Source organism: Ursus maritimus, unplaced genomic scaffold (genome assembly GCF_017311325.1).
Source record: "Ursus maritimus isolate PB19 unplaced genomic scaffold, ASM1731132v1 scaffold_5, whole genome shotgun sequence".
Classification (NCBI taxonomy): domain Eukaryota; kingdom Metazoa; phylum Chordata; class Mammalia; order Carnivora; family Ursidae; genus Ursus; species Ursus maritimus.
Window position 1 is genome coordinate 14,401,608 of NW_024426663.1, and position 27,678 is coordinate 14,429,285.

A 27,678-nucleotide genomic window follows, 5' to 3' on the forward strand; every position below is an offset into this window, starting at 1 on the left:
AGGGTATCACCAATCCAAAGCTAAAAATCACTTGTTACTACCAAATGTGATAAAATGTTGAACTTCTAGCATGACTTTAACTATAGTAAAACAGCACTTAGAAAAATTCCAGCCACGATTTGACTTTCTCATATTTAGGGGCATGATTCAGCATGTAGCACAGATGCTATACAGCACTGCTACAGAAATCTGCACATCCTGTACAAGGCTGCAGTAACAGGCTCTCTTTCCCACTCCCTGCACAGGACTCGTACCACAAAGGTATGGCCCCAAATTAATGACTGTCATTCTCTTTCATCATGATGCTCTCTCATATTCCCAGAAGTAAGGATGATGTTAATTTTGGGTAACATAAAACCCAGTGCCCTTTTCCCTTATCAATATTTTGCAATGTATTTTTCTTATATTGTTCTTTTCAGTGTATTTACTGACTGACTAGCACTAAAACTTGTCCCTATGGTTACAAATTTCTTCAACCTCCTAACAAATATTCTGCTTCTAAATAATATTCGTAAGTTCACCTGAGCTAACAAAATGACCAAAAAAAGTGAGGAGGGACAAAATTGGCTCCAGCACTCCAAGAGAAAAGCCATGTCATGTCCTTATGGTATGTGAGGTTATCCCCTTAGACACCTGAGAATTCTTTCACCAAATCCAAAATGTAACAAGCAAGACCTTGGGCAGAGAATTTTTTGCCTTTTAGAGAATATCAGAAATCTAAAAGGTTATAAAACTATTAAAGAATTGGTAATACAAGAACCTTTTTTTACAGAAGTTTCCATGGCTGTTTGTTTTTCAGGAAGAAATAACAGCCAGTACAAACACTTGATGAAAACAACATTTATCTATATAACTAAGCTCATACATACTCTGGAACCTGGAACGTACCTGTTAAAACGTTCAATTGCTGAGTCACTAGAAATCAAACCTCTTTCATAAAATTCTCCCAATCAGACACCATTCAGCCTGGCTCTATCAGTGTCACTTCTCAAAAGGCAGAAATCTTAAATGGGATGAATCATAACAGCTGGTTTCCACCAACTGCCACTCCACCAGAGAGGAAGCTAGTTATCAATGGGTGTTAGGGTATCCAGGCAGCTCAGGCTGGGTGGTGGGGTCTAAAGGAGGGGAAACCCATCAGGGGAACTTCTACAGATGGGCAGCTTAGAAAATGGTGCTTTTAAAAATTTTTGCTTTATTTATTTATCTGAGAGAGAGAGAGAGAGAAAAGGCAGGGAGGCAGAGAAGGAGAGGGAGAGAGAGAATCTTAACGTGGAGCTTGATCTTAGGACCCTGAGATCATGACCTGAGCTGAAATCAAGAGTCGGACACTTAACTAACTGAGCCACCCAGGCGCCCCAAATTTTTGCATTTTGATTGTGATGTGGAGAAAGCCCCAACTGAATGCCATAGTTCACAGGGGTCTTTTTCTATCCAGGGAAGGAATATAAGAAGTGTGACTGAATATTCTTATTCAGAATAGCCTATTCTGAATTTATAATCAATATATAAACTGAATGAAGAAGAAAACATTAAAATTGTTGAGAAGTGATTCATTTGCTTGGAAGAAAATTGCAAAGGAATTAGACTTGTTTCTTTCCAACAGAGAGGTCTGAAAGTTAATTCTATAAAGCTACAATAATGACATCATGTGATATCAGCAAAAGGATAGACACACAGATCACTAAAGAATAGAGTCCAGGAATATAACCACATAAATACTATGATCAATTAATTTTGACACAGATGCAAAGGCAATTCAATGGAGAAAACACCAACTTTTGTACGTATCTATATGCAAAAAAAAGGACCTAGACATATACTTCACATTTTACACCAAGATTACCTCAAAATGGGTCACAGACTTGAATGGATATGTAAAACTGTAAAACATTTAGGGAAAACATATGCAAAAATTTTTGTGAGTTTTAGCTAGGCAAAGTTCTTAGATATAACACCAAAAGTACTATCCATAAGAAACTGATAAACTGGACCTCGTCAATATTAAAAATGTTTTTGCCCTATAAAAGACATATTTTGCTCTGCATAAGACACTATAACAGAACTTAAAATATGCCAGAGTGGAGCAAAACATTTGCAAATCACGTATCTGACAAAGAACTTACATCCAGATTATATAAGGAATTTTCAAACCTCAACAATATGAAAACAACCAGATTTTTTAAATAGACCAAAAATTTGAAAAGACAATTCAGCAAAGAAGATATGAGGATGGCAAATACGCACATGGAAAGATACTCTACATCATTAGTCATTAGGGAAATTCAAATTAAACCACAATGTGATACTAATATGCACCCTGTAGAATGACTAAAATGAAAAACAAAAAGACTAACAATATGAAGTGCTGGTTAGTATGCAGAGAAACCTGAACTCTCAACTGCAAAATGGTACTGACACTTCAGGAAAATAGTTTGGCAGTTTATTATGACATTAAATGTACACTCCCTATAGGCAGTTAATTCCACTCTTAGGTATTTGCCCAAGAGAAATAAGACTTCTGTTGACATAAAAACCATTTGTGAATGCTTATAGCAGCTTTATTCAGAAGCACCAAAAACTGGATACAATGCAAACGTTCTTCAATTGGTGGCTAAACACATTGTGGAGCATCCATACAATGAAATATCATTCAGCAATAAAAAGGAACAAACTACAGATACATGCAACAACATGGATGAACCTCAAATGCATTATGCTAAGTGAAAGAAGCCAAACCGAAAAGGCTGCATCTGTATGATTCCATTTATATGATGTTCTAGAGAAGCAAAACCCATAGGGATAGAAAACACATCAGTGGTTGTTAGAAGTCAAGAGTCAAGGAGAGGGACACCTGGGTGGCTCCGTCAGTTAAGCGCCTGGCTTCGGCTCTGGGCTGGGACCTGGGATCAAGTTCCACATCAGGGCCCTTGCTCAGCAGGGAGTCTGCTTCTCCTTCTGCCTGCCGCTCCTCCTGCTTGTGCTCTCTTTCTCTGACAAATAAAATCTTTAAAAAGAATTTTTTTAATTAAAAAATAAAATTTAAAAAAATGAAGGAGTTTTCTGGGGGTGATAGAACTGCCCTAATTGTCAAATGCATAAAACAAACAAAAATTTTACTGTATGTAAATTAAAATAAATTTTAAAGAGTTTATTCTGAGCTAACACTTGAATATTTAACAGTAAACTTTCAGGAATAATTGTCATTGCAAACCAAAAAGACCCTCAAATTTTCCATTTTTTTTTAAAGTTTTTTTTGAGAGAGAGAGAGAGCACAGAGTTGAGAGTGACAGGAAGAAGCAGACTCCCCACTGAGCAGAGAGCCTGATGCGGGGCTCCATCCCAGGTCCCTGAGATCATGACCTGAGTTGAAGGTGGACGCTTAACCAACTGAGCCACCCAGATGCCCCCAAATTTTCTTTTTTAAAAGTAAATTACCAATGGCATGTTTCTGTTTGGGCAAATATTCAAAAATAGCATCAATCGATCTGTTCAAACCTATATGCTTACAGTGAGTATGTAAAAAAAAAAGAGGCTAACTTTAAAATCACAAAATAAAAACTTTTTTTTTTTGAAGATTCTGGAACATAAAAAAATTCAGGCACAGATACTAATCAAATCAAGATTACATAGGACAGACATCTTCCTCCATGCACAATTTGTCAACATTTGACAAAGCTGAATCATGCTGCTTGGCTTTCTATACTATTGAAGTTTAATACAATCCACTGACTCCAGTATCGGTATTTTCACCAGGAGTCAGAGTTATAAAAATCATTAACATTCTGGACAGTTCTTGTTTTTAAGAAATGTGAATATCTCTGTTAGAGACTTTGGCAAGTAAATCATATTATACCTTATACTTTTTACATTTTTTTATGTTGGCTCAATTGAGATATATTGAAGAAAAATCACAATTCAAATACCTAGAGCATTTAAATCACCTAAAATCATTTTACACATAAAAGAAGTAATTTATTCAAGGTAAAGATTAGAACAGAATCAGAAAGAGAGCAACTCGCCTTATTCTCAGTTTTAATGGCCCTGCTTTCAGGATCACAAACACAAACCAAAAACATTTGTTAGTAAATTATCATTAAAATTAACTTGCTACAACAACTTAAAGGGGGGCATTATCACTTTAAGTACCAATGTACACCCAGTGAAATTTATTCAGTGAGTATGTGGCTACTACCAACAGCAATGATCTCTTAGTAAATTCTTTTTGCACATTATCACTCTAGCTTCACACTGTTCATTATTTCCAAATGATATAGAGTCACCTGTGATCATTGGTCTCCCTGCTTATCCTCTCCCCAATAATCTTGTGTTTCCTGTACATTTCAGATCAAAGTGTCTTCAGGCTCTCCCGTTATTGCCTGCAACATCTACTTTCTGTCATAACATAGCCAACGGATAAAATGTGCAAGGTCAACACATCTTCATGGGTGTACACTGAACAAATGCAATGCCTAAGAAACAATTGTTAATTTTCCACCCCCTTTTTCTCCCACTCCAAAATACTTTCGAAGGCAAGGGACTGAGAATGATGTTACTATTGGGAAAATCTTGGAAATATCTATAGAGTTACATACATAGCTCAGATATAAAATACTCCTGTCAGGAACAGTGGCCTACCATAGCCATGATTCTCAATGGGAAAGAGGCGTACAGCCCTTACGGTGGGTGTGGTTTGGCTAAACTCCCTAGTTCTTTCGCTTCTCCTCCTCTTTCCTCAAAATCTCCCTCGGAAAACGTGTCCAGTTCTATGACTCTTACTGTTATTTCAATGGGATTGAGTCTGAGGCCTAAAGCCCACGATTCCAAACGCCTGAACATTTTCACTCATATATTGAACCACTACCTCTAACCTAAACCAGCTACCCCTTCTGGTTTCCTTATGTCTTTTTATATCAATACTATCTTCAAACAAACAAACTTGAAGCTAGTACTTACTTTTGGTTCCTCATGCTCACTTACCTCTCATACCCAAATAAAGCTGTCAAATCAGTCAACTCTGCCTTCAGAGGGTCTTTCATATCCTTCTCTTCTTCTCTGTTCCCTTTATCAATATGCTAGCACAGGCCTCATTACCTTTTACCTCCTAATTCAGCTTCCTCTTTCTACTATTCCCCCATTCCATTCCATTACCTATACTGCTATCATCTGGATAATCCTAACATGTGGATTAGTGTATGTCACTTCCTAGTCAAAGCCTCCAATGGTTCCCCACTGCTCACAGATAAAGGGCCATACTCTTTAATCCAATATTCAAAGATCTCTTCACAATCTGTCTTCAACCTATCTTTCTATCTCTATTACAACCACCTTCATGTGCTTCATAAACCAGTTAAACCAGATTACAGTCTTTTGCCAAAACACCATGTGATAGCAAACCAGCGCTCTTAGGATCGCTAAATTTAGATTGTTCCAATACTCTCATTATCACATCTACAAACACTTGATATCCCAGAGCTAACTCTCCCATGAAGCTTTTCCCAACACCCTGAGCTGAATATGTTCTAGCAGTCCAGAACTTCCTACACCACTGAATTAGTGCCTGTACAGTACTTTTCTCTAATATTCCTTATCCTCATATCTTGCATTCTATATTAGACCATAGTGCTTTGTTTCTAATTCTGTAAATTATTTAACCTATAAGGGTCATGTTGACTCTTAAATTTCCAAAATCCAACACAACAGTGAAAGCTCCCAAAATATAGGCCATAACAGATCAAAAGATCAAAGATGACAAATATGATACTTGATTGAAAACAAAATGGAATCAAGGCAGTGGCAATTCTATTTCTATAAGTAGAAACACAAAAGCCTTCTATGTTCACATGTGTGATACATTTATTCAGTACTTTTTGCCATAATATGTTCTAGAAACCGGGTCATAAAGTATCATTTTCCCATGGGAACACTGATGTTATTGGGGATTGTGCTTTTCAACAAAGACTCATTATCAAATAAATCATAGATAGGAGCAACATGCAATAAAAGCAAAGATAACAACTGTAAATCCTTGCAATTTAAAATTATAATATGAGCATTTTCAAATGGGCATCCACACACTATGCATATTTGTTATACCAAAGGTTCCAATATATCACAAATTATCTATGCTGACATAAAAATAGCTTTCATAAATCTCAGTAAAGTCAATATGCTAGCTATAATAAACCAAAGATGAATTGATCACTTTATTTGCCATCTTACTATTTAATAGGATGTTTGCTGTTTGTGTTGGGGGGGATTCAAATGATTTAGTCTTACTTTCAAGATCAACAACAAAACCAACACCAAAGCAGTTCAAAATGGTAGAGCCAATCATTTTCTCTCTCTTTTTTAAATTTTTTAAGATTTTATTTATTGGGGCGCCTGGGTGGCCCAGTCGTTAGGCGTCTGCCTTCGGCTCAGGGCGTGATCCCAGCCTTATGGGATCGAGCCCCACATCAGGCTCCTCCGCTATGAGCCTGCTTCTTCCTCTCCCAATCCTCCTGCTTGTGTTCCCTCTCTCACTGGCTATCTCTATCTCTGTCAAATAAATAAATAAAATCTTAAAAAAAAAAGATTTTATTTATTTATTTTAGAGAGAGAGAGCGTGCACGCATGCGAGCACAGGAGCAGGGGTAGGGCAGAGCAGGAGAGAGAGAATCTCAAGCTGACTCCACAATGAGCATGGAGCCAGTGCGGTGCTCAATCACACAAGCCTGAGACCATATCTGAGCTAAAATCAAGAGTCAGAGGCTCAAGAGACAGAGCCACCCAGATGCCCCCCATTTTCTCTTCATTAATTTTATTGTGACAACCTGAGCATTCAGTATAATTCCTCAGACCTTAGAGCTATGTTCAAAGACAGAAGTGCTAGATTTGGAAAAGGAAATCTTAGATTCTGACCAAGCTCTGTCACTTAGCAACTGGTTGATACACAGTCTCTGTGAATCTCAGTTACCTCAAAGGTAAAATGAATATAAAACAACAGCTACCTCACAAAATAGGAAGAAAAATCAAAGAGACAATGTAGCTTTGTTGCTTTTAAGATGCAAAGTTCCATCAACAATAAGTTATTGGTGCCCTGGCTGCCTCACTCAATGGAGCGTATAGCTCTTAATCTCGGGGTTGTGAATTTAAGCTCCACGTTGGGTGTAGAGATTACTTAAAAATAAAATCTTTAAAAAAATAATAAGCTATTATTAATTATCAGTATTGTTCTTAATGTTGATGGCATTTGGCTCACTATTAGCATGTTTAAAAGTGGAGAGCTGAAGAGGTGTTTTATCTCCTCTGGTCTTGTTACCTCCTCAGTTTATTCAGATGCACCTATGTTCTTTTTTTTAGTACAAGACAACACGGAGGTCACCCTTATACCCTTCTTCCTCTCAGAGCTTATTTGACACCTTTCAGAGCATCTTTTCATTACACTGAAAAGCCATAAAAATAATTATTATGTGCAAGAAAGGGACACTTTGGTCATTATAGTGTGCAAGTCTATGGACAGGACATGATTCTCAATCATTATGGAAGGAGAGAACTTTCTTGGTGTACAGGAGAATTTAACCTGAGTCTTCTAAAGAATGTACAACTTTCTCGAGATTGCTCTTCAAGTAGGGAANGGCAAGCAACAAAGAGGCAAAGAAGGCCAAAGAGGTGTTAGTGAACACAGAGTATCGCCATCTTAGGAAGTCAGAGTTGTGTTTTTGATATATCTGAAAGAATGAGTGACAGCTCTGCCCACCTAGCCTTCTCTACTCAGCTCCACCAAGAGTAAAGAAGGGATCTGAACTGAATCATAATTTTTGAAAAGAACCAGAGTGTCCTAAGAGAAAGAAAAGACTTTAGAGAGTAAGAGAGTGTAGAGGTAGAAGTCTAGAGCTGGTACAGCTTCCCCCAGGATTAGGAAGGGCAGAGGCTGCCAGTTCCAGGAAGAGTATAAATCAAGTCCACTGTCTTTACAGCTCCTCTAGAAAGTACACACCTGGAGAGGAAGGCTAGACTTGGTACCCAAAGCCACCAGTCTCAGAAAAGTTCCCAGATGTGCTATACCTTCCAGGAAATCATGTGGACTATCACCATATATGTTTTAAGCCAAGCAGTACTTAGGGAGTTTCAGCCTCCTTTCTCATAATCCCCATCAGTGCCACTGTCAACCCCACTGCCAAACAAACACACAATCTAAATAAAACCAGTACATTTTTTTATATAAGCCCAGTTTCAATTCAGGTCATCTGGTTCCTTCTATCTAGATTACACCCAATCACAAACTCTTCCTAAAGGGAAATTCTTGAGCTTCTGATAAATTATCCAGCAGTGATGGACATAGACAAGGCAGTCTTCGTCATATATTCTGGGACCTACATTAACACCTGTGGATTTATTGTCTACCACACAGTGGAATGGGGAGCTCAGAGCCAGATTTAGCAATAATGATGATTATGATGGTAAGTTACACAATGAGATATTTCTTACACTTAAATGGAGTGGAGTAAAAAATAATTATATGTGATACAATAATTGTTTAGCTTAAAATCTGTGTTTAGGCAACAAATACTTAATGTCCTTCTTGTAGGTATTTCACTTTTATTCTCTATAAACATTTAGCGAATTTCTTTTAAAACCATTAAGCTTCCACTTCACTTGTGTCCAAAGAAAGGAGGAGAATTTTTGTGCAGAACTGGAAGTATAATGGTACAAGGTGAAATCTAGTGGGGACAGAAAACATTAGGGAGAGAGAATTTCAAGAAGAAAGGATTTCCATGTAGAAAAAGAATTTCCATAGAGCTCCTCTGCTGTAACTCTATAAGGTTCTGTGTTCTCTTTTCCTAACAGATTTCAATGCATTAAGACATTAGCAGGAATTTTTTATAGATAGCTTTAAGAAAAACTCACAAAACTACTAAGGTATGAGACAGAATGGCCTTATGCACTGGAAGTCACTAAAGCAGAGGTTGAAAACTAGAAAGCTGTGGGTTTACTCAGGCCCAAAGAATTTTTTTAATGTCCACAAAATGCTTATGGCATATTTCAGGTAGGTGCCAAAAAGTAAAAATCAGAAAGCTCAGATAAAAATCTGTGATTTCCAGCTTTCTTTAAAAATTAGAAGACTGGACAACACTAGGCCCCTGCATGTTCACCTTGCAACAATCAGTTGGACCAGGAAACTGCTAAACACTTTAGACACCCCCAGATTACCACAGTCCAGCACCTTCAGTCCCTGTGGCACTCTCTGACCCGTTCTATTTATTTTGGGTACCTAAGAGCCCCTGAAGGTATCTGAACTAGTGAGCTCAGCTCTAAAGGAAAAGTGAAAAAGTCATTAAATACGTGGCAACCAGGAATGAGGGGTGGCCTGGCATTTGAAAACCAGCGAAGACTTTGATGTTCATAGTCCTTTGTCCATTTTGTACCCTAGATATCACTAATGGAGCAGGCCCTACATCAGTTTACTTCTATTTTGCCTTTTTCTTGTGCTGAATTATCATGTAAGACATATTTCTTCTCAGTTATTAATTCCAAAGAGCTATTTAATGTATATAGTGACTAGAAAGGCTGATTGAGACCTACCTCTCCTGGTTGTAATAGGTTAGGCAGGTTGCTTTTGAATAAACAATGTCTCAGTTTATTCATGCATAAAATGAATGAGTTCAGCTAGAATGATCAGTAAAATCATTTTCATTTGGTCTCTCCCCATCTACACCATCTCTACTTACCTAGAATCTACTCAGCCCTCCAGAGATGTTCAAGTTCCACCGCCTCTACAAAACCTCTCTAGACTTCTCCTTTCTTTAAATTTTTGAGTTAATCACCACCACCACGCAAAGTAGCATTTTCTAATTCTCTAATTGCTTTGCTTAGAGTGCATTGGTTCATTTGCCATATTTAAACAGAAAATTCCTTTAAATAAGAGACTATACAGTTTAATTTTTAAATCCTCCACAGCATTTTACACTTAATGGGCATTCAATAATTATTTGTTAATTATTTACTCTGAATGATACAGAAGATATCTATAAACTGGAAAACTTCCCAAAGAGCAACTTTCATCAGACCCCTCCAAACAAATTACCCTTATCAGCATCACAACTTGCCCATCTGATTCAGGTAGGCATAATGTGTACTATGCAATGAAGAGACATAATACTAGATTACTGTATTACTTTGTACATGATTTTTGCTCCCTTTCTTAGTTGAAAAGCTCAAAGGGGGAAAAAATATAAACAAACAGTAAGTCACTATAATAAGGTATTACCCAGTGAAGGATGATGTTACTCACTAAAATAGGACATGAGAAAAATTTTCATATCACATTTGAGAAAAGAAAATCAATTACTACAAAGGTACTGCAGGTCAGATATTTCAAAAGTACAGTGAAAACCACCCTTGATCCTCTCCTACCCCTTGGGTGTCATCAGAAGTTCTGAGTTAACAAGAGACCAACATGACATGTGGGCAGGAATTTACCCACTATCACAGGAAAAGTAGTGAGATACAGGTTCTACTTATTCTGGTCAGATCCCCGCCCCCCCCCACCCAAATAATTAAGCTTTTAGATATGTGGTCAGTCCTTCTCTATTAAAGCAAATATGAGCAAAGAATAATTCAAGTATGAAATTATTTTTTGTGATTACCTTAATTTCTCTAGTCAATGAATTCAAGATAATTTACACTTTAGTACACTGAATTAATAAAGTGTTAATCATGTCTTAACAACTAGCAAATTCTACTGGATTGAAATTAATTTTTAAAATACTCTCCTGTGATGTAACCAACAGTTAATACAGATGTTTTCACTTAACCCATACTCTATGGAAAGAGAATTAGTTCTATAATTCATATTATACACATTCAACGCTTGCGGATCCAAACTCTCCACTACTATCCCCCAAACCAATGCTTGCAGTGTATTCTGTAGGCTGGAGAAGGGTTTAATTCAGGTACGGGTGGGGGGGTGGGATGAATCATGAAAAACTCCCACTTGGATCTTTCGGGAAAATCAAAAGCCCTATCCAATTTAAAAGGATGGGAAATACTATTTAACTGCCTTTTAATTTTTCTAGGGAATGCCTATAAAACGCAACAAGGTTTTCAATCTGAGGGAAACAACAAGCGTCTCAATTTTTTTAAGTAGATTTTTTACACTGCCTTTTAACGGTTTCACTCCTTTCAATGGTTTGTTTTTATCTGCTGTTTTGAATCACCCTGTTAATTCATCCTCTCTGACAGGAAGCCTGTCAGTCTACCCAAACAGCCTGAAGAGGGCTCTTGATTAGGCTCCCTACTTTAGCCACGCCTACACACGGAGCATCGCGAGGAATGGAAAGTATGCCCGGCCTCCGCACACCCTCAGACTCTCATCTCCTCTACTTAGCCTCCAATAGCTGAAGCCCTAGCTAGGTTTTCCCACAACCATGTCAAATAAAATGAGAAGAGCTCAAACAGAACCAAAGAACGACAGGTGTGGATGTTTCTTTTAATTTAGGTCAAACCCAGTTCTACTCTTAAATGGTCCTTTGAAAGGAGATACTCCAAATTCCATAAAAGGCACAACCCTGTCCCGGTGGCGAGCTCCAGAGAGACGAGATATGTTCCTCTGGGATCTTTAGAACCGGGCATGAAGAGGGAAAGACCTAGAAGCTCAATTTTCTATAGTACTGTGCCCACCACAGCAAAGGCACATAAGCCTTAGGCATGGTGTTGTACTTAAGGTGCTCCACATATTCCAGCACAACCCCTAAAGCCTAGGGTCGACTCACTAATTTCAGGGTTAGGGTGAAATGAAGAAGAGCGTTCTCCCCAATTTCACCTGCTCACCAGCGCTAAACTGAGTTTTGAGAAGATGCTCTCCAGTGACTCCGCCTACTTCGCCCTCCTTCACACGCACACACCAAGCCCCACAAGCTTTCGCAACCGTCGGGGGACGAAGTCCTTACTTGGTCACACTTTTGGGGTGGGGGTCCTCCTCTTCAAGGACCTCCGGGGCAGGAAGAGATTCCCCTACTCTCGCGACTCTCCACTACTATCCCCCAACGGGCGGGGCTCCGACTCTAGGTAACCGGCCAGGCAACCTGGACACCCAATTAGCAAGGGATACCCCAAGCCATCTTGACCAATCGCCGCCGACGAGCCAAGACGACCAAACGTGACGTCAGATGTGATTAAATTGGCGCGTCACTTCGACGTCAGCCTCTCACCTCGGACGTCCCGTCCCAGGAGCAGAACTCCAGCGACTTTGGGCCCCGCCCCCGTGAGAGTGGAGGGCGGCCAATGAAGGCGGTTCCGAGGGGGAACGAGGCCAATGAGACGAGCCCGGGGCGGGGCGCGGGGCCAGAGGGTGGGGCGGGTGGCGGCGGTGGCAGCCCGAGGTCTGGCTGCGCGCAGTATATGACAGTACGTCAGCAGCGGGATGGCCGTAGCTGTGGCGGCGGCTGCAGAAGCCCAAGCAGCCGCGGCCGCAGTGGAGGCTAGAGCCCGAGCGGCGTCGGCGTCGGCACCCCGGGGAGTTTAAGATGGCGGCAGGGGGGGCGGCGGGCCTGCGAGAGGAGCAGCGCTACGGGCTGTCGTGCGGGCGGCTGGGACAAGACAACATCACCGTACTGCATGTGAAGCTCACCGAGACGGCGATCCGGGCGCTCGAGACCTACCAGAGCCACAAGGTGAGCGGGCCAGTCGGCCAACCGCCAGGGCTGCGAGAGGGAGAGGGCGCTCGTCGCCTCCCGGTGGCGCCACCCGGGACTCCGGACAACCCGCGCGGGACCGCGGAGCCGTGGCTAGCCTCAGCTGCCGTCAGCGCCCGCGGCGGCTAGGCTGGGCAGGGCCGGGCAGGGTCGCTGACGCCGCCGTCCCGGGTCGGCCGGGCGCCCGGGCGTTGGGAAGCGGGCAGGCGGGCGGCCCCTGGCGGCAGGGCCGAGGCAGCCGCAGCCCTCCTTGGGCTGCGCCGCCGCTGCGGGACTTTCCGACGGCGCCCGCGGGTTTCCTGGCGTTTTCTGTCCCGGGGAGGGAGGGAGGGGAGCGCTAGAGAGAAAATTGAGATGACTCCGCTGTCCGTGACGGGGGAGGGGGAGCGGGTGCCGCGCACCAGTAACGAACTCGGAGTACCGAGGGCATGAGTCGTCCGCGTTTGGGAGGTAACACATAGGCACCGCAGATCCGCAGAGACTCGACACAGCAGTTCCGCGTATGGAGGTGGGACACACCTTGTACTCACAAGGACTTGGGGACACAGGTATACCGCTTGGGGGAGGGGGGCACACCGTGTACTCGCAAAGGCTGGGACACGACGCTCCGCGTACGTAAAGTAGGGGGACACACCTTGCACTCCCAGAAATTCGGGGACACTGGCGCTTCGCCTTCCCGGAGAGGGACCAACACCATGTCCCGGGGAGCCACACACACCCTTCGCTCACCCGGGGGTGAATAGAAAGGTTCCCGGAGGTTCCTTGTATCCAGAAGACGCGCTGTGTCTCGGGCTGACTCCCGGCGATAGGGACTTGGATCGAGAGTGAGGATGGGGGAAGATATTCCGCGTCCAGGGCAGAGACCCCCGTCTCGCACCCTGCACCCGGTTCCGAAGAGACAGCCGTGTATATACACACACAACTCCAGTACAGCTGAGACTCATATAGACACACACATGCCGCAGTTGGAGTACAAACCCAGAAACGCGTTTTCTCGTTGGGGGAAAAAATAAAAATAAAGAAGTGGGGGGTGGGGAGACGGAGAAGACATGGCATAACCCAGGGTGCCTGGGGAATCCGTTTAGGGACATGTAGTGTATGGATGTATAAAGTGAAGGATATACCGTATGAAATACGGGTAACATTTCTCTGAGAGGAGGACTGTCGGAGAGGGAAATAAAACCCACAGGGCGTACTGACAAATAGTGCAAGCCAGTCCATACCAAGGAAACATGCTTCAATTAACTGAAACAGGCACGGAGGGCCAGAAGGACACCCAGACGCGAACTCACATAGTTACTCAGATAAAAGTGGAGAACAGAATTAACATCTGTTGAGCTCCCACTAGTGCCAGGTACTTTAAATGCATAGAAGGAAGACGGATTTGGAAGCAGAGCTGCGAGAGAGGTGTGAAACCTGTTTCAGTGGGAGCTTGTGAAGCTGGGTGAGGGGAAACATCTTCAGAGAAGCCCCCTACATAAAGGTGCACACAGAGAGAGGTACACAGTTGTGCACAGTTTGGGAATACATGAACTCATGATAATATAGGTGTAAATAGCAGGAGAGACTCAGAGGTGAACTTGCTCAGGAGGGCACTCACAGAATTGAGTGGCTATGTAGATGTACACTTCAGGGCACATGTGTTATCCACCAGAGAAGTATATGGTGAAAAACAGGAGGGAGGGAGGAGTGTATGTACAAGGGAAAAAAATAGATATTCCTACACACTGTGAAATCCCAGGGAAAAGATTCTCATTTGTGGCTGGGAAGTCAGTGTGCACCCAGTAATAAGAACGCAAGAGGACATAAGAAATACAAAACTACATAGGTCAGGAGCTGCTCCCAGACAGGTACACCTGCAGGGAAGAGACCAGCACCAGCTTGGAGTAGGAGACCGGTATGGGGGAAGTCAGATAGGCAAGCTGAAGGACAATGGAGAGAAACTCAGCCCTGCAAGATGGAGAGATAAGCTTGCCAGTTCCAAAGGGAGGGCGTGGGAAGGAATGACACTGAGAAGAAGGTAGGTCACGGGTGTGAAGAGAAAAACACACAGGCTGAAGGGGAAGAAGCCAGCAGGAGAAGGCCAACTTTCAGTCAAAGACTGACACACAGAGGATAGGTAGATTCATATCTGGGGACAGCAGGTCACCAAGCACCTGGGGGGAACAAAAGGCAAACTGTACAGTTGATTACAGCAAAACTGACAGACACTGTATACTTGGCAGCAAAGAGGTGGGTGAGGAGACCCACAATGGGAAGGGATAGTGCCCAGGGAGAGTGAGGTGCCAGAGGCCTCCAGTGCTCAACGGGCTTCTGGGCTACAGCCCACGAAGGGAATGTTTGTTTTTCTACGTTCATTTCTGCCTCCTACATCTTAGTGTGTCATGCTTGGGATTAAGGTTGGAGTACTTTGACTCCAAAAGTCCTCACATTTGTAAACCAGTATCTTCCAAGAAACAGGAGATCAAAAATTCTCTCCCAACCCACCATTTAGTTCTTGATTTTTTTTCTTTTTACTTTTTATAGTCAGAGGTACTGAAATCATTGGCTTTTTTGCTAACTACTTCTATTGACAGTTAATGTCATTACTATATTTTTCTATCTCTGTGTGTACAAATTAATGAGTTGTGGTCATTCTGTACAGAAGCAGAGCAGAGAAAGGGAAAAGACTTTTCCAGGTCCTTTCATCTTTCTGAGGGTGGACCCAGGTAGATTGAGGTAGTCGTGGTATTCCTTTTCTCCTGAAAAGCTGGTGGTAGAAGCAGTGGCATAAGCAGTGGCATGCAAAGAGAGGAAGAAGAAATAAGCTGACTTGGCCTTTGCAGTTGGGCACTGCCTTGTTTCTGACTTAACCAGCTTCTGACCCCAGGCCTCACTGTCATTTCAGCTACAAAATACTTTTTAAAGAGCTTGGAAAAGCGGGAGTTGGGGTGAGAATGTTAATCCCAGATGGTTGAGAAGTGGGAAGAGGCTGTAGAAAAAGAAATGAGGGACCTTTCTGGTGACTACATTGTTGGTACTTACTGGTTACTGTACTTACTCTAGTGTGTTCAGCTCAATCTCCTACAAATGTGTTCTCAGTGACCGTCCTCCTGGCTCAGGCCAGACCAGGGCTCCCCCATCGGGGAGTTGCTAGCAGTAGGCATCTGGCAGAGCTTTTATCTTACAGTTGGAAGATAACTTATTTGGTCTCTTATACCTTACGCCCTTATCGTAAGTAGGGCTCATGACTTGAAATTGTAACAGCTGTTTGGAAGTATGTTGACACATGTTGGCTAAATGGGAAGAAGTTTCTGGTGGTCAAGTCTATTCCCTCTTGCGGAAGAATGGCTTTAATTTTCATATAAGACTGCCCCCACCATTCCTGTGCTGAGATAGGAGGGTTGATGCTTGACAAATGGCCTCCAAGTGGCTTTGGCCTGTGCAAGGTTATGACTATTATTCCTCCTCTTCTAGTGACTTTCTAAGAGCCAGAAATTTCAATGGCTTCCTAAATTAAGCATCAGAAAGCTATTTTTATCCAGATTACTTTGCCCACTAGATTTACTCTTCTAAATTAATCCACTTGACGCAAGATTTCAGGGAGGTAAATTCAGGGATTTTAGTAAACTATGATTTAAGCAGAATACAGAAGTTCTTTAGATAGAATTGAACAAGTATACAAAATTGTTACAGTTCATGGAAACAGAATCTTCAATTGGAAACAATTCCTCATGGTTTCAAAAGACAATCAAATCTAATTGACCATCATTATTCAAGTTTTCTATTTTTAGAGAAATGAAAAGTGCTAACTTGAGAACTTTCCAAAATAGGGATGGGGTTGGGGGAGAGAGGAGGCATTGTGAGTCCAGGAATGGGAGTTATAGTTGGAGCAAATGTGTCCTAAAGTTATTTTCTACTCAGTGTGAATACAGAAAGTTTCAAATTGATTTTATATTAAAAAGTGTTAAATGGAAAGTAAATTTAGGCATACTGATACAGATATATAGGATATATTGCAAAGCCATTTTTTTCTTAACTATAGATCATTTTAAATGAGAGGAAAGTTACTAAATAAAGTTATAAATTACAACTTTATATTCATTCTAAATTGATGTTTGTGATTGCATGGTCTATAAAAGCGCTACATACTTTAAGTGAACATGTATTACTGTAATTACATATTTCTCCCAAATGTATCCTAAAACTGTTTAAAATTAAAACCCCAAATTCTACAATATATTTTAGCTAATTCAGTAGTGGGTAGCTGGCTTATTCTGACATTCTGAGTAACAAAAATCTTATCAAAATATTTTAGCAGATTCTGTCATTGCTGAGCCTGTCAATTTATTTTTTAAAAACGTTTAGTCAAAGTTTCAAAGATGGTGGCTCAAATAATATCATCATGTTTACCTAACTATTGCATAAAAAGCCTTGCATTGATATGTTTGGGGGCAGGGTCTTTTCATTCTCTGTGCCTAAAGATCAGAAAGCAGATGCCTTTAAGAAGGATTCTATTAACACATTCTCTTGTCAACTCTAATTATTGGCTTTAAATGAATTTTCCTTCTTCGATAAGTGTCTTCTAGGAAAATGATAGTGTTTTGAAAATTTGTACAAATACATTTATATTTAATTTTGCATGAGGAACTGAGTTTCTCTCAGTATTACCAGGTATAATTATTTCCAATCAAAGCATAAATCTACACAAAGTTACTGTCCTTCACAATAGCTCCCTTTGTGTGTTACTTGAGCTTTTAAAATCACTGATTCTACAGGTCATGAGATAGGTGATTTCCTCTTTCTGTCAGGTGAACTTTTGAGAATTTGATGCATTGTGGTTTAAGGCACAGAAAAGACTCCTACCTTGCTTTTTCCTTATCTCCATTTTTCTGCCTGTCCTCAAACAATTTCGAGTTTGTGTATATGTGTTCAATAATCTGCCTTATAAATACAGAGGACCCTGTTCTTAAGGCATCACTCAAGCATCCCGACCTGCCAGCACAGAATTGCCACTGCCACAGGACATATTTATTAACTAAAACAAAGAGGTTTGCATTGTCAGATTCTTTTTTTTATTACGTTCAATTAATGAAACATTGAACACTGCATCTAATGATGTACTATATGTTGGCTAAATTGAACCACATTGTCAGATTCTTCTTCTTGCATGTTTTAAATGTTGCCAGGCTTAATTTTATAACATTAATCTTACTGACTTTTAACTTAGACCCATCTTCAGGCTGAACTTGATTTTAAACGCTTTTTATCAAGTAAAGTCAAATTTGTACCTCATGTTAACAGTAAGTGTTTGAAACTTTTATTTGAATGATTAGGTGCTCAGTGCAAAGAAGGGTGCCCTTCTTTGTAAAGCAGTAGCCAGATTGCCTAAAAAGACAGACAGGGAACTTTGGCACTGGAATTGGAAGGAGAAAGAAAGAACATATGTGAAGGATTGGAACATGTTCAAGAAAAGAGTTTAAAAGGAAAGGGGCGTAGAATTCTTGGAATGATTTACAACAAAGCTTATGGAAGACAATCACCAGATCTAGCCTTTCCTTTTGCTCCATTTGCACTTGTTAAAAAAAAAAAAAAACAAACCATGAAGGCAGTGCTCATAGTGCTTACTAGGTAATTTGTGATAAAGCCAGCAGAGGGAGGAAAATTAGAATTTCAGCTGAACCAATCCTGAGTCATTTTTAACAATTTGCAGTGACCACAGAGAGGCTCAGGAGTCTTGCACCAGAGTCCAGCCCATGTATTCGCCCAGTGGGCCAAATGTATTTGGAGTATTTGAGAAGATGTCCCTAAAATATTATGATATGGGCATTTCTATTTAAGATTAGATCAGCGAAGTTTTATAATAAAGAAAACAGTGTATATAACCCCACATTTGACTGTCTTGTATACCTCAGTTCCATACTTACACTACATTTTCCATGACTTAATGCAAAAACATAGAGAAGCAGGTCTGGTAGAATACAGTAAATTAATGGCCATATTTCCACAACCAAATTGAAGCTGGAAAAAAAAAAAGGCATAATTCGGGTCAAATGTACCAAGGAGAATTGACCTTTTTTCTTCTTTTGCTCCCCACTTCCTTTCCTTCCAATTTATCTGCCTATCTATAATTTCTGTCGTGGCATATGGCCCTTGAGAGCCATGTTAAATGTTTAGGAAAAACTGGTTTAAGAGCCTCCACTAATACTTTGTCAGTAAAGGCCAAAATTAGTATTTCCATGGCTGGCAGTTTAATATAGGATATAAGAAGAGAGAATCTTATTAATTAGGCTATATGCTCCTTAAAGATTCATAAGTCAAATTAGCACCTAGAATCGAAAGAGCATTTTGGCTACTAGTTTTACAGTAACTAGATTGTTAGACACATGGTGTAAGTTTCTTTTCTTATTGGGGATCCTATATATTATTGGTTTAAAAAAACATCCTCAGGTCTTAAAGGATTTTTGCAAGATTTTAGCAGGCAAGGACTAGATGGGGTACCACATCTCCAGCAGAGGGAAGGACAGCAATAGAAAAGTTAGGGCAGGGTCCAAGAATCCCAAGGAATACTGTGTTCTACTTAACCTAAGTTAATATAGGAGAAAAATGTAGTTGGATTTAAGAGAGAAAAGGGAGATTAGAGCGGGTTAAATTTTGTTCTGTCAACACTGGGAAGACACTGAGTAGAAATATAAAGTCATTTGAGCTGTGTTTTAGGACCTTTATCCTGGCCTCAGTGTTACATGGTGAATATAAGGTGAATCTGGAAGGAAGTAGAGTTAGGAGGAAGTATGTGGTCCAGGCTAGAGATGCTTGGAATCTAATTAGGATGCTTGTGGGAATACAGTCTATAGATTTTAACAAATTTTGAAAGAAATGGGATTGAATTGAGATTTCTAACCATCAGCACTAGAGGTATTAGTAAAAAAAAAGGGGGGGAGTCAGAAGCAATTGGTAGAGTAGGGTGGGCACAGGGGAGATAAAGATGATGGGTACCATTTTAGTGAACATTCAGTCTTTGGTGACCAAGAGACTTAGATTTGATTGAGTGTTTTTATATTTAAGAAGTATATTTGGAAGTCTGAAGCTAGACTAGAACTGTGCTATATTATTTACATGTCTCCTATTAACTCTGACATTTGGATGGAAATTTGGGGTATTGGTGATACTTGGGAAGAAGCTGAAATTAAGTGGAAGAAATTTTTGGTTTTGCATAGGGATTTTTTTGTATTTTTATACACTTTATTTAATAACCGTCTCTATAAATTGCACTTCAGACCATCATCAAACACATATAATATGAAAATATAATTTGATTATAACATGAAGATTGACCCTCTGTGATTAGTCCTAGTGATTATTGAAACATTAAATAACTATATAAAGTGCCTAGATGTACATTTCAAGCATCATTTTGAAATGATTCTGGAGGCCTTGAAAGAGTCAATGTCTTCACTTCCATATTACCTCCATTTCTGTTTTGGTATTTTGATTCCCCCCTTTTTGTTTTTGTTGTTAGTTGCATTGGGGAAAAACAAAACAAAAAATAATGTAACTACATAGGCTTTTGTTATACATATACATTGTAATGGACTAAGTATGGTGTTGAGTTCATGGTCCTTGGAGATAATCTTGTCTGAGGAATTTCCAGTCAACAGTGAGTTTATTCAAAGATGAAGCCAGGCTTAAACTTACTGATTAGATTTACTGAGATACTTCAGGATCTAGATATGATTACCTGGAAACTTAAGTGTTAGCATATTTTAAAATAACTTTTACTTAGTATCATTGCTTTTGATTTCCATTATCAGAAATCATGATGCCTCAGAGAACCAGAAAACATATCCATATAGTAGAAACTCAGTTGAGTATCTTAAGATTTTTTTTTAAGAGATTAAGAGGTAGGAGTCAGAATTATAACTGCCAAATACTCATTTACTCATTTAGCAAACACTTATTAATTTTCTGACATGTGCCAGGCATAGAACTACACACTGGAGATACTCATGTCCGAATAAGTCCTAGATGGTCCCTGCCATCAAGAAAATGCTTGTGCTTTAGTAGAAACAAGCAGACATGTGAACAAATAATTGCAATAAAGTCTTTGTTCAGGGGTGCACCTAAAGAGAGAAGGACTTTGTTTAAGGATGTGTCTGAAAAGTAGTGTCTGTTTCTTTACCTCCCATCCTCTGCTCAGCTCACTCTGGTTGGGTTGTCTCCACCACACCTCTGCGATTGCACCTGACTAGGTCCCTTCATTGGTCATCTCTCTGCCAAGTTCATTGGTCATCTCTCTGTTCCTCCCTTACCTGACCTTGGCAGCATTCCATCCTGGTAACCACTCCTTCCTGTTATGAAAACACTTTGCTCATTTTCCTCCTACCTCCCCGCCCATTCTTTCTCAGTCTCCTCTGCTGACCATCCTCTGTTGGACTGGTCTTTGAATGTTGGAAATCCCAGCTCCCTTCTCTTTATCTATTAATTCTCTCTAGGTAAGCTCATTTAGTCTTATAGATTTAAATGTCATCTATATGTTAATGACTTCCAAATATTGATCTCCAACTCTGACCTTCCTCCAACTCCAGGCACTTATTTACAACACTTCATCTCCTTATCAAAGTTTAACAGGCATTTGAGTTTTAACAAATCCAAACGAATTCTTGATTTCACTCCTCACACCTACATCTTCACAAGTGTGCCCTATCTCAGTAAGTGGCTATACCTGTCACCAGTTGCTTAGTAATTGACTAGTATTTCTTGATTTGTCTCCTCATTTCTTGACTTACTAGATCTATCAGCAAGTCCTGTGAATCTCCAAACATCCAAAATCTAACCCCATCCTTCACGACTACTCCAGTCCCAGTCATCTGTCAAGGATTTCCACGGACTTCAACTAGCTTCCAAGCTTCCATTCTTACCCCATAGTCCATGCTTCTCCACACAGCAGCCAGTGATCTTTTAAAAACATTTAGTATGCTCATGTAGTTTCCTGATTTCAAACTTTATGGCTCCCTTTGTAAAAATGTTTTAGGTGGTTTATTTTATAAATGTCTTATACTTTAAAAATAAACTCAATCTTCCATTCCACGTTCATTTTAGTGCTTCTCCTTATGTTCCAGAGGTTATGATCCCAAAGAAGAAATCTTCATTTGCATTTATAGTCAGATTAGACATGTAAGCTTTCTATATAATCACGAAGCCTTCTCAGAAAAAAAAAAAAAAAATGATGGGATATTACGCTTCGAGTATTGTTGTTTTAAAGCCTGGTTCACAGTAACTAACTTTTTAGCTGATTCTTCAGTTTGGATTTTGCCTTCCACGTTTCTTTAAGAACTGTTTGAAATAGTAAGATATAAGGGGGTGTGTGTGTGTGTGTGTGTGTGTGTGCATTTTAATTTGGCCTGCATCAGATAGTTACAGTTTTCCAGAAGCTATCTTTCACAGCAAGGATTGTGTTAAATAAATTAGGCTTTTAACCTCTTCTCACTATGGTTTTGGCAGTCCTTTTATATTTCATTCTTGTCTATGCTGTAATGATAGAAATACACTATTCTTTATTGCACATGCACTTTAATCTGGTTCTTCCAGATTTGTAGAGAAGTTTCTCATAATGTGTGAGTTTGGATTGATTCACAAAGCAAAATGTGAGATTTTGTGAAACTGGTGACCCTTTTTACCATCTAATAAAATATTGGGGCAAGAAGGAGACACTGTTTAAGGTAGCTTTGGATTATCAATTACCAATAAATTTTACATTCATGCTATCATTCTAAACGTTACCAGCTTTTGACAAGAGCTAAATATATTTGAATTCTTCAGAATCAAGTGAATGATTTCCTGCACTATTTCCTGCTTTAGCTCCAATTTTCTTTCTGCGCCTTTTCTCCCTGTCTAGCTATTTTTTTATTACAGGGGTTAAAATATCCTTATTAAGTGGTCTTTGGTTTCTCTATCAGGTAATGTTTTTAAAAACAGAATAAAATGACTTTCTGAATTAAAAAAAACATAAACAAGTTCTTAAAATGGTATAGTACTTCTTTTAAGAAAGAAAGATGATCTTTTATAGAAACTGTATCCCAAGGAAAATCATAAATACTTTTTATTATTTACTTCCGTGACAACAAATTCAAGTACCTGATATTTTCCTTAAGCTAGGTGCTAGCTATAGTGCAGAACCAAACTGTCAATGCTTACAAGTTCTTATCAATTCTCAATTTTCTAACTTTTAGATGTTTCACATTTTATATAATCATTGTTTAGGAGTGTCAGGAGAGGCTAGCCTTGTAAAGTGGTGGGTAAGACCACATTTCTTAAATTGAGACTGGGTGGGTTTGAGTCCCAGGCCACTTACTAGCTGTGTAACCTTTGGTAATGCATAGGACTTACCTGAGAATTGGAAATAATAATATCTACCCCACAAAGGTGTTCTCAGAATTCCTGGAGGTGATAGTAGAAAAGATAATAGTGTCTGACATGTTTTAAGTACTCAGTAAATAGTAACTAAGTAGGTATAAGCAATTCCACTTAAAGCAATGACTTGACCCATCACCATTTCTAGAAGGTTTTCTGGTTTTGACAAAGTTCCAAAATTATATTTGACTTTGGAAATTTTTTTGCACTCTCTTTGTCATGACTTATAATGCAGCTTAGACACTCAGATAAATACCAAGTATTTAATAAATGCCTGTTGATTGATTAAATATTTGAAGTTAACTTGTAGTTAAGTCAGAGTTCCATGATGGGTTCACAAGGAAAGCTGAAGATGTTTCAAGAATATATCTAATCTGAGGGAATAAAGTTATCTCTGTAATGTGTTTCTTAGAGAAATCACTCTTTTCTAGGCCCAGAATGCTGTTTGTTATGTTTGTATATTCATAAAACCAATGGTGGTTGATAAAGTAAAAGTAACCATAGATTTAATTTGTCTACATAGATAAGTAGTATGTAAATAATCAAGAGATAGTTACAATAACTTTTATAGGATAAATAACTTTCTTTTAGTCAATCCCAGAAAACTTTAGCTTTGCTCCTTCTCTCCCACCCTCTAAGTATCATATCAGAAATTAATATTACTCAGCAAACTTAAGATTACGTAATAACATTACTTAGTAAATTACATATTACTTTTATAGTCCTGATATATTGTGAGGAAACATTTCTAGAAATGAACATAGATTTCTTTGGTCATAGAGCAATTTTTGTTGCAGTAGAATTGCCTTGTAATGGCAAATGTCAAGAGTATAACAAAACCTTTGAGCATTTTAGTATTGCCTACATTTCTATGCTTAAGAATGTCTTATATTTCCTAAGAGATATAGAGGGTTAATTCAGGGAGCTCTAAAAGAGTCAAACAACCAAGAGTTTAACAGAACTTGACTACAGAACACCACCTTTATGAGGTTGTTGAAACATTTGTCAAAAGGAGAGTTCCTAGCCAATTTCAGTCTGTTTTGCGTTTCTTGGCTGGAAGAAGATACCAGATCACTCTTACGTATAGCTCAACTATTATTCAGTTAAACTCTAGAGTTACTTGATTTTCAAAAGAGCTACTTGGTGCAAATATTTAATTAAAGCTAAAAATCAAAAGTTGAAGCCCTTGTTGAAACTCATTTGTAATAAGAATGTACTTAGTTAAACATTTATTTTAAAACATGCCTTATCACTATAATTATGTTAGCTTTTAAAATTGAATTAAAAATATTTATGCAATGAATTGAGGTCATGTTTGTGCAATTAAACTTAGGCTAAAGAACATTTAGACAAAAAGGTAACATGCGTGAAACATTTGCTTATAATGGTATTGACTTTTAGAATTCATTCCTGGTAGCTACCCCATTAACACAGTGGTCAGATGCATAATAAGTGGTATAGAGTTCTAAGCTGTCTCCTCTTGTTGCATTTTTAAAGCATCTAGAACTAGTAACATCTGGTAATTTACTAACATCTTCTTGTCTAAAATTGGAATTGAAATCAATAAAGCTTTGGTGCTTCTTTCATGTATTTTTCTCTTCTGGGTTGTCAGATAATCTTAAAGGAGTTTTTTAGTATCAAGGATCTTAGTTTGTCCTATTGGCTAAGCACCCGTAACTATTCCATACAAGAGAGTTTTATTACTTTTTAAATGAGGAATGAGAATGTATATTTGTATATGTTCCTTTGTTATACATGGTCCTTATAGCAAAAAACAAAAGTCATTGTTTAGTTTTTATTTAATCAGAAACTGAAGTCTGGAAATTGTAATGATTTTATGAAATTCATTTTCCTTGGAAACAGAATGCCACGAAAAAAAAGAAAAGAAAAAAAAATGCCAGAACTGAATGAGAAGTTAAGGACTTTTAAATGTTCAGCACTGGGAGGTAACCTGTTACACGGGCAAGAGAAGGAAAGTGTTCTGTGTTTAGGATTCAGAGGGCTGGCTTTGAAGCCCAGCTTTGCTAATCACTAGCTTGGTGTTCCTGAGCAATACCCTTTACCTGTTAGAGACTCATTTATCTCCCTCTGAAATGGGCGATAATGATGCCTTCCTACCACCCAGGGCTGGTTTTAGGAGGCTCACTTGAAACAATGGATATAAAAATGCCCTGTACATTACAAAACTATGTAAACAAAAATTATCATTTCTGTTGAGAAATCAAGCAATACAGATAGAACTGTAAGCATATCAGAAGGTTAGGTTCTGGATTCAAGTCCTGAAACAAAAAAAAACTGATTAAAGTCAAAATTACTCTTGAAAGTTCCTAAACTAACATAAAGTGTGGTTGTATTATTTTGTCTATACTACAATGAATAGTAATCTGTAAAGTAGATGTGTATAGTAACATACTGCTATAAAGTAGTATAAAGAAAACATGGCCAAAATGATTTTACAATAGGTTTTTTCTTTAGCTGAGCATAATGTAGATAATACTTTTTTAAGTTAAATATGTGTTTAACCTATCCTTACAACTAGGAGTAAGACAGCCTATGAAAATAATACATCCCCAATGTAGTGGAACCCTAGACAAAGGCATCTGGAAAAACAACAGCTAAGGAGAGTTAACTCAAAGTGGGCATAGTTCAGAGTTAGCAAAATGTTGGCATCAGTCTTTGGTTTGGCTGGGAAAGGTTTAACATCTCAAAATTTGAATCCTTTCTCAGTCGGGCTTTTATTCTCCAGGTACTTGACACTCCATGTTGCTTTACATCAGTCTCTTTCACGTTACCTGCCTTGGGTGCTTAAACCCATGGAGTCTTGATTCCTGATTTAACCAAAGAAAGGCCCACCTGAAGAAACTAATCTTAAACTTGAATGTTAAGTAAGTTATTAGTATGGATTAACAAAATAGTGCTTGGGAAGGCATGCCAGCTTGAAGGAAAGGAAGGAAGTAGAACTAGGAAGGAGTGCCTGGCTGGTTCCGTCACTGGAGCATGTGACTCTTCATCTTGGGGTTATGAGTTGGAGCCCCACACTGGATGTAGAGATTACTTAAAAATAAAATCTTAAATAGGAAGATGTTTACAAAACCAAAAGGGTTAACACAGCTGAGGCACACTATTGGGAGAAAGTGGAAGATGAAACTGGTTGGTCCTGTAGGTGACAGGTCTCTTTTCCATGTGGAGAAGTTTGCTTTGCTCTGATAGAACCCATTGGGAAGGAACCCACTGCAGCCTGTGTGACATGCTGAGATGGTATCCAGGAGGGCTTCTGTTAGTTCTTTGAATGATGGGCAGTATTTGGAAGGAATTGAAGGGAAGAAGGAAGGCCTTTATCTAGGTGCTCAGTGATAGGGGCCTGAAACAGTCTGGAGGTTTTCAAAACAGAGACTAAGAGCCTAATTTGAGGGAATCTGGAGCTGACTGGCTGAAGATGAAGATTTGGAGCTGTGAAGCCATCTTTGCTTCATTTTTCTTTGGTGCCTGATATTCGAGTTTTCAGTACATTTTATCATTCTTTCTTGGGAAAGTCTGCTCATTCCACCATCTCCTTTCCTGTTGGCTCTGGATGAAGTCATACTAATTTGGGCCTTATCACTAGATTATTTCTAAATAAAGCATCCTCCAGAGCTGGTGCCTAATCCTTTTCCCTAGCCCCAATCCATCTCTCTCCCTCTTTCTTACACAGGACAGAAAGAGCTGCTTTCCCTGGAACACTTCTTTCAGCAACTCACTTTGTTGTGCCAAAAATTAGAAGCCCCTTCAATTGTTTATCATGTCAAAGGCAAGACTTAAAGGCCATCCCTGAGGGGGTAATAGAAGAGATCGGGGCAGGGTTATTTCACAGGGTGATAAACCTTTGAAATCCTGAGATCTAAAATTTAAATTACTGTCCTATTTATCCTGTAGTGTATAGAAGCTAAAACTGAAGACAAATTTTGAGGTCAAGGAAAGATTAGGCAGGGATCGCCAGGTCAGTTCTCATCCTTTGTGTTCTGTTTCAAGTGTGAAAGAACTCTGTACACACACGCAGACCTGCCCTTTGCTCACATGATATCCATTCCTGTCTCCTTGCTTTTCTGCTCAGGACATTCCCTTTCCCTTGAGTTTGTCTTTTCAAAATTGCTACTAAGATCCACTTTTCCATAAGCCCTCTGGCTTTTCTAATTATTTCTTCTAACCCTTTTTGAGAATTCTTCTCTCCTTTTTGAGAATTCTTACTGCACCTCCCCATTGTACTTAGCCTAGTGTTTAATCATTCTCACATATTCCCCAACAAACATGTAAACTCTGGGATAAAGGAGTAGGTCCTGATCATGCACCTGAGTCTCCCATAGCAGATGTGTATGGAGAACAAGGTGGTAGAAGAAGATCAGCATGGCAGAGTAGGAGGATTGAGCCCTGGGTCCTGGTCCCAGCTTAGTTATTAATGGCACACGTGGCCTATGGGGAATAGGCCTTGACTGTATTATCTATGAATCAGAATTCTCTAATTCTAGCAGTGTATAATGGCCTAACAATATTAGGGGTAAGGGAAAAGAGACTGTAAATTAATTTAAGGTTGTGAGCCCAGAAAACCAAAAAGATAGACATATGCTTGCCAGAAAAG

General features: G+C 39.5%; 1 protein-coding gene across 3 annotated transcripts in view; it reads left to right on the plus strand.

Annotated features, from left to right (window-relative positions):
• The first annotated feature begins 12,342 nt into the window (after positions 1 to 12,342).
• The window catches only part of ELL2 (elongation factor for RNA polymerase II 2), a 78,862-nt gene continuing 63,526 nt past the window's right edge, over positions 12,343 to 27,678 (plus strand). For 2 of the 3 annotated variants that reach the window (XR_005832398.1, XM_040622070.1), the window contains exon 1: positions 12,343 to 12,656. Coding sequence is in view for 2 of the 3 variants with exons in the window: in XM_040622070.1 (XP_040478004.1) it covers positions 12,510 to 12,656 (147 nt within the window). In the remaining variant the exon portion in view is untranslated. The remainder of the gene's footprint in view (positions 12,657 to 27,678) is intronic. The other variant, XM_040622069.1, reaches the window with a different exon arrangement.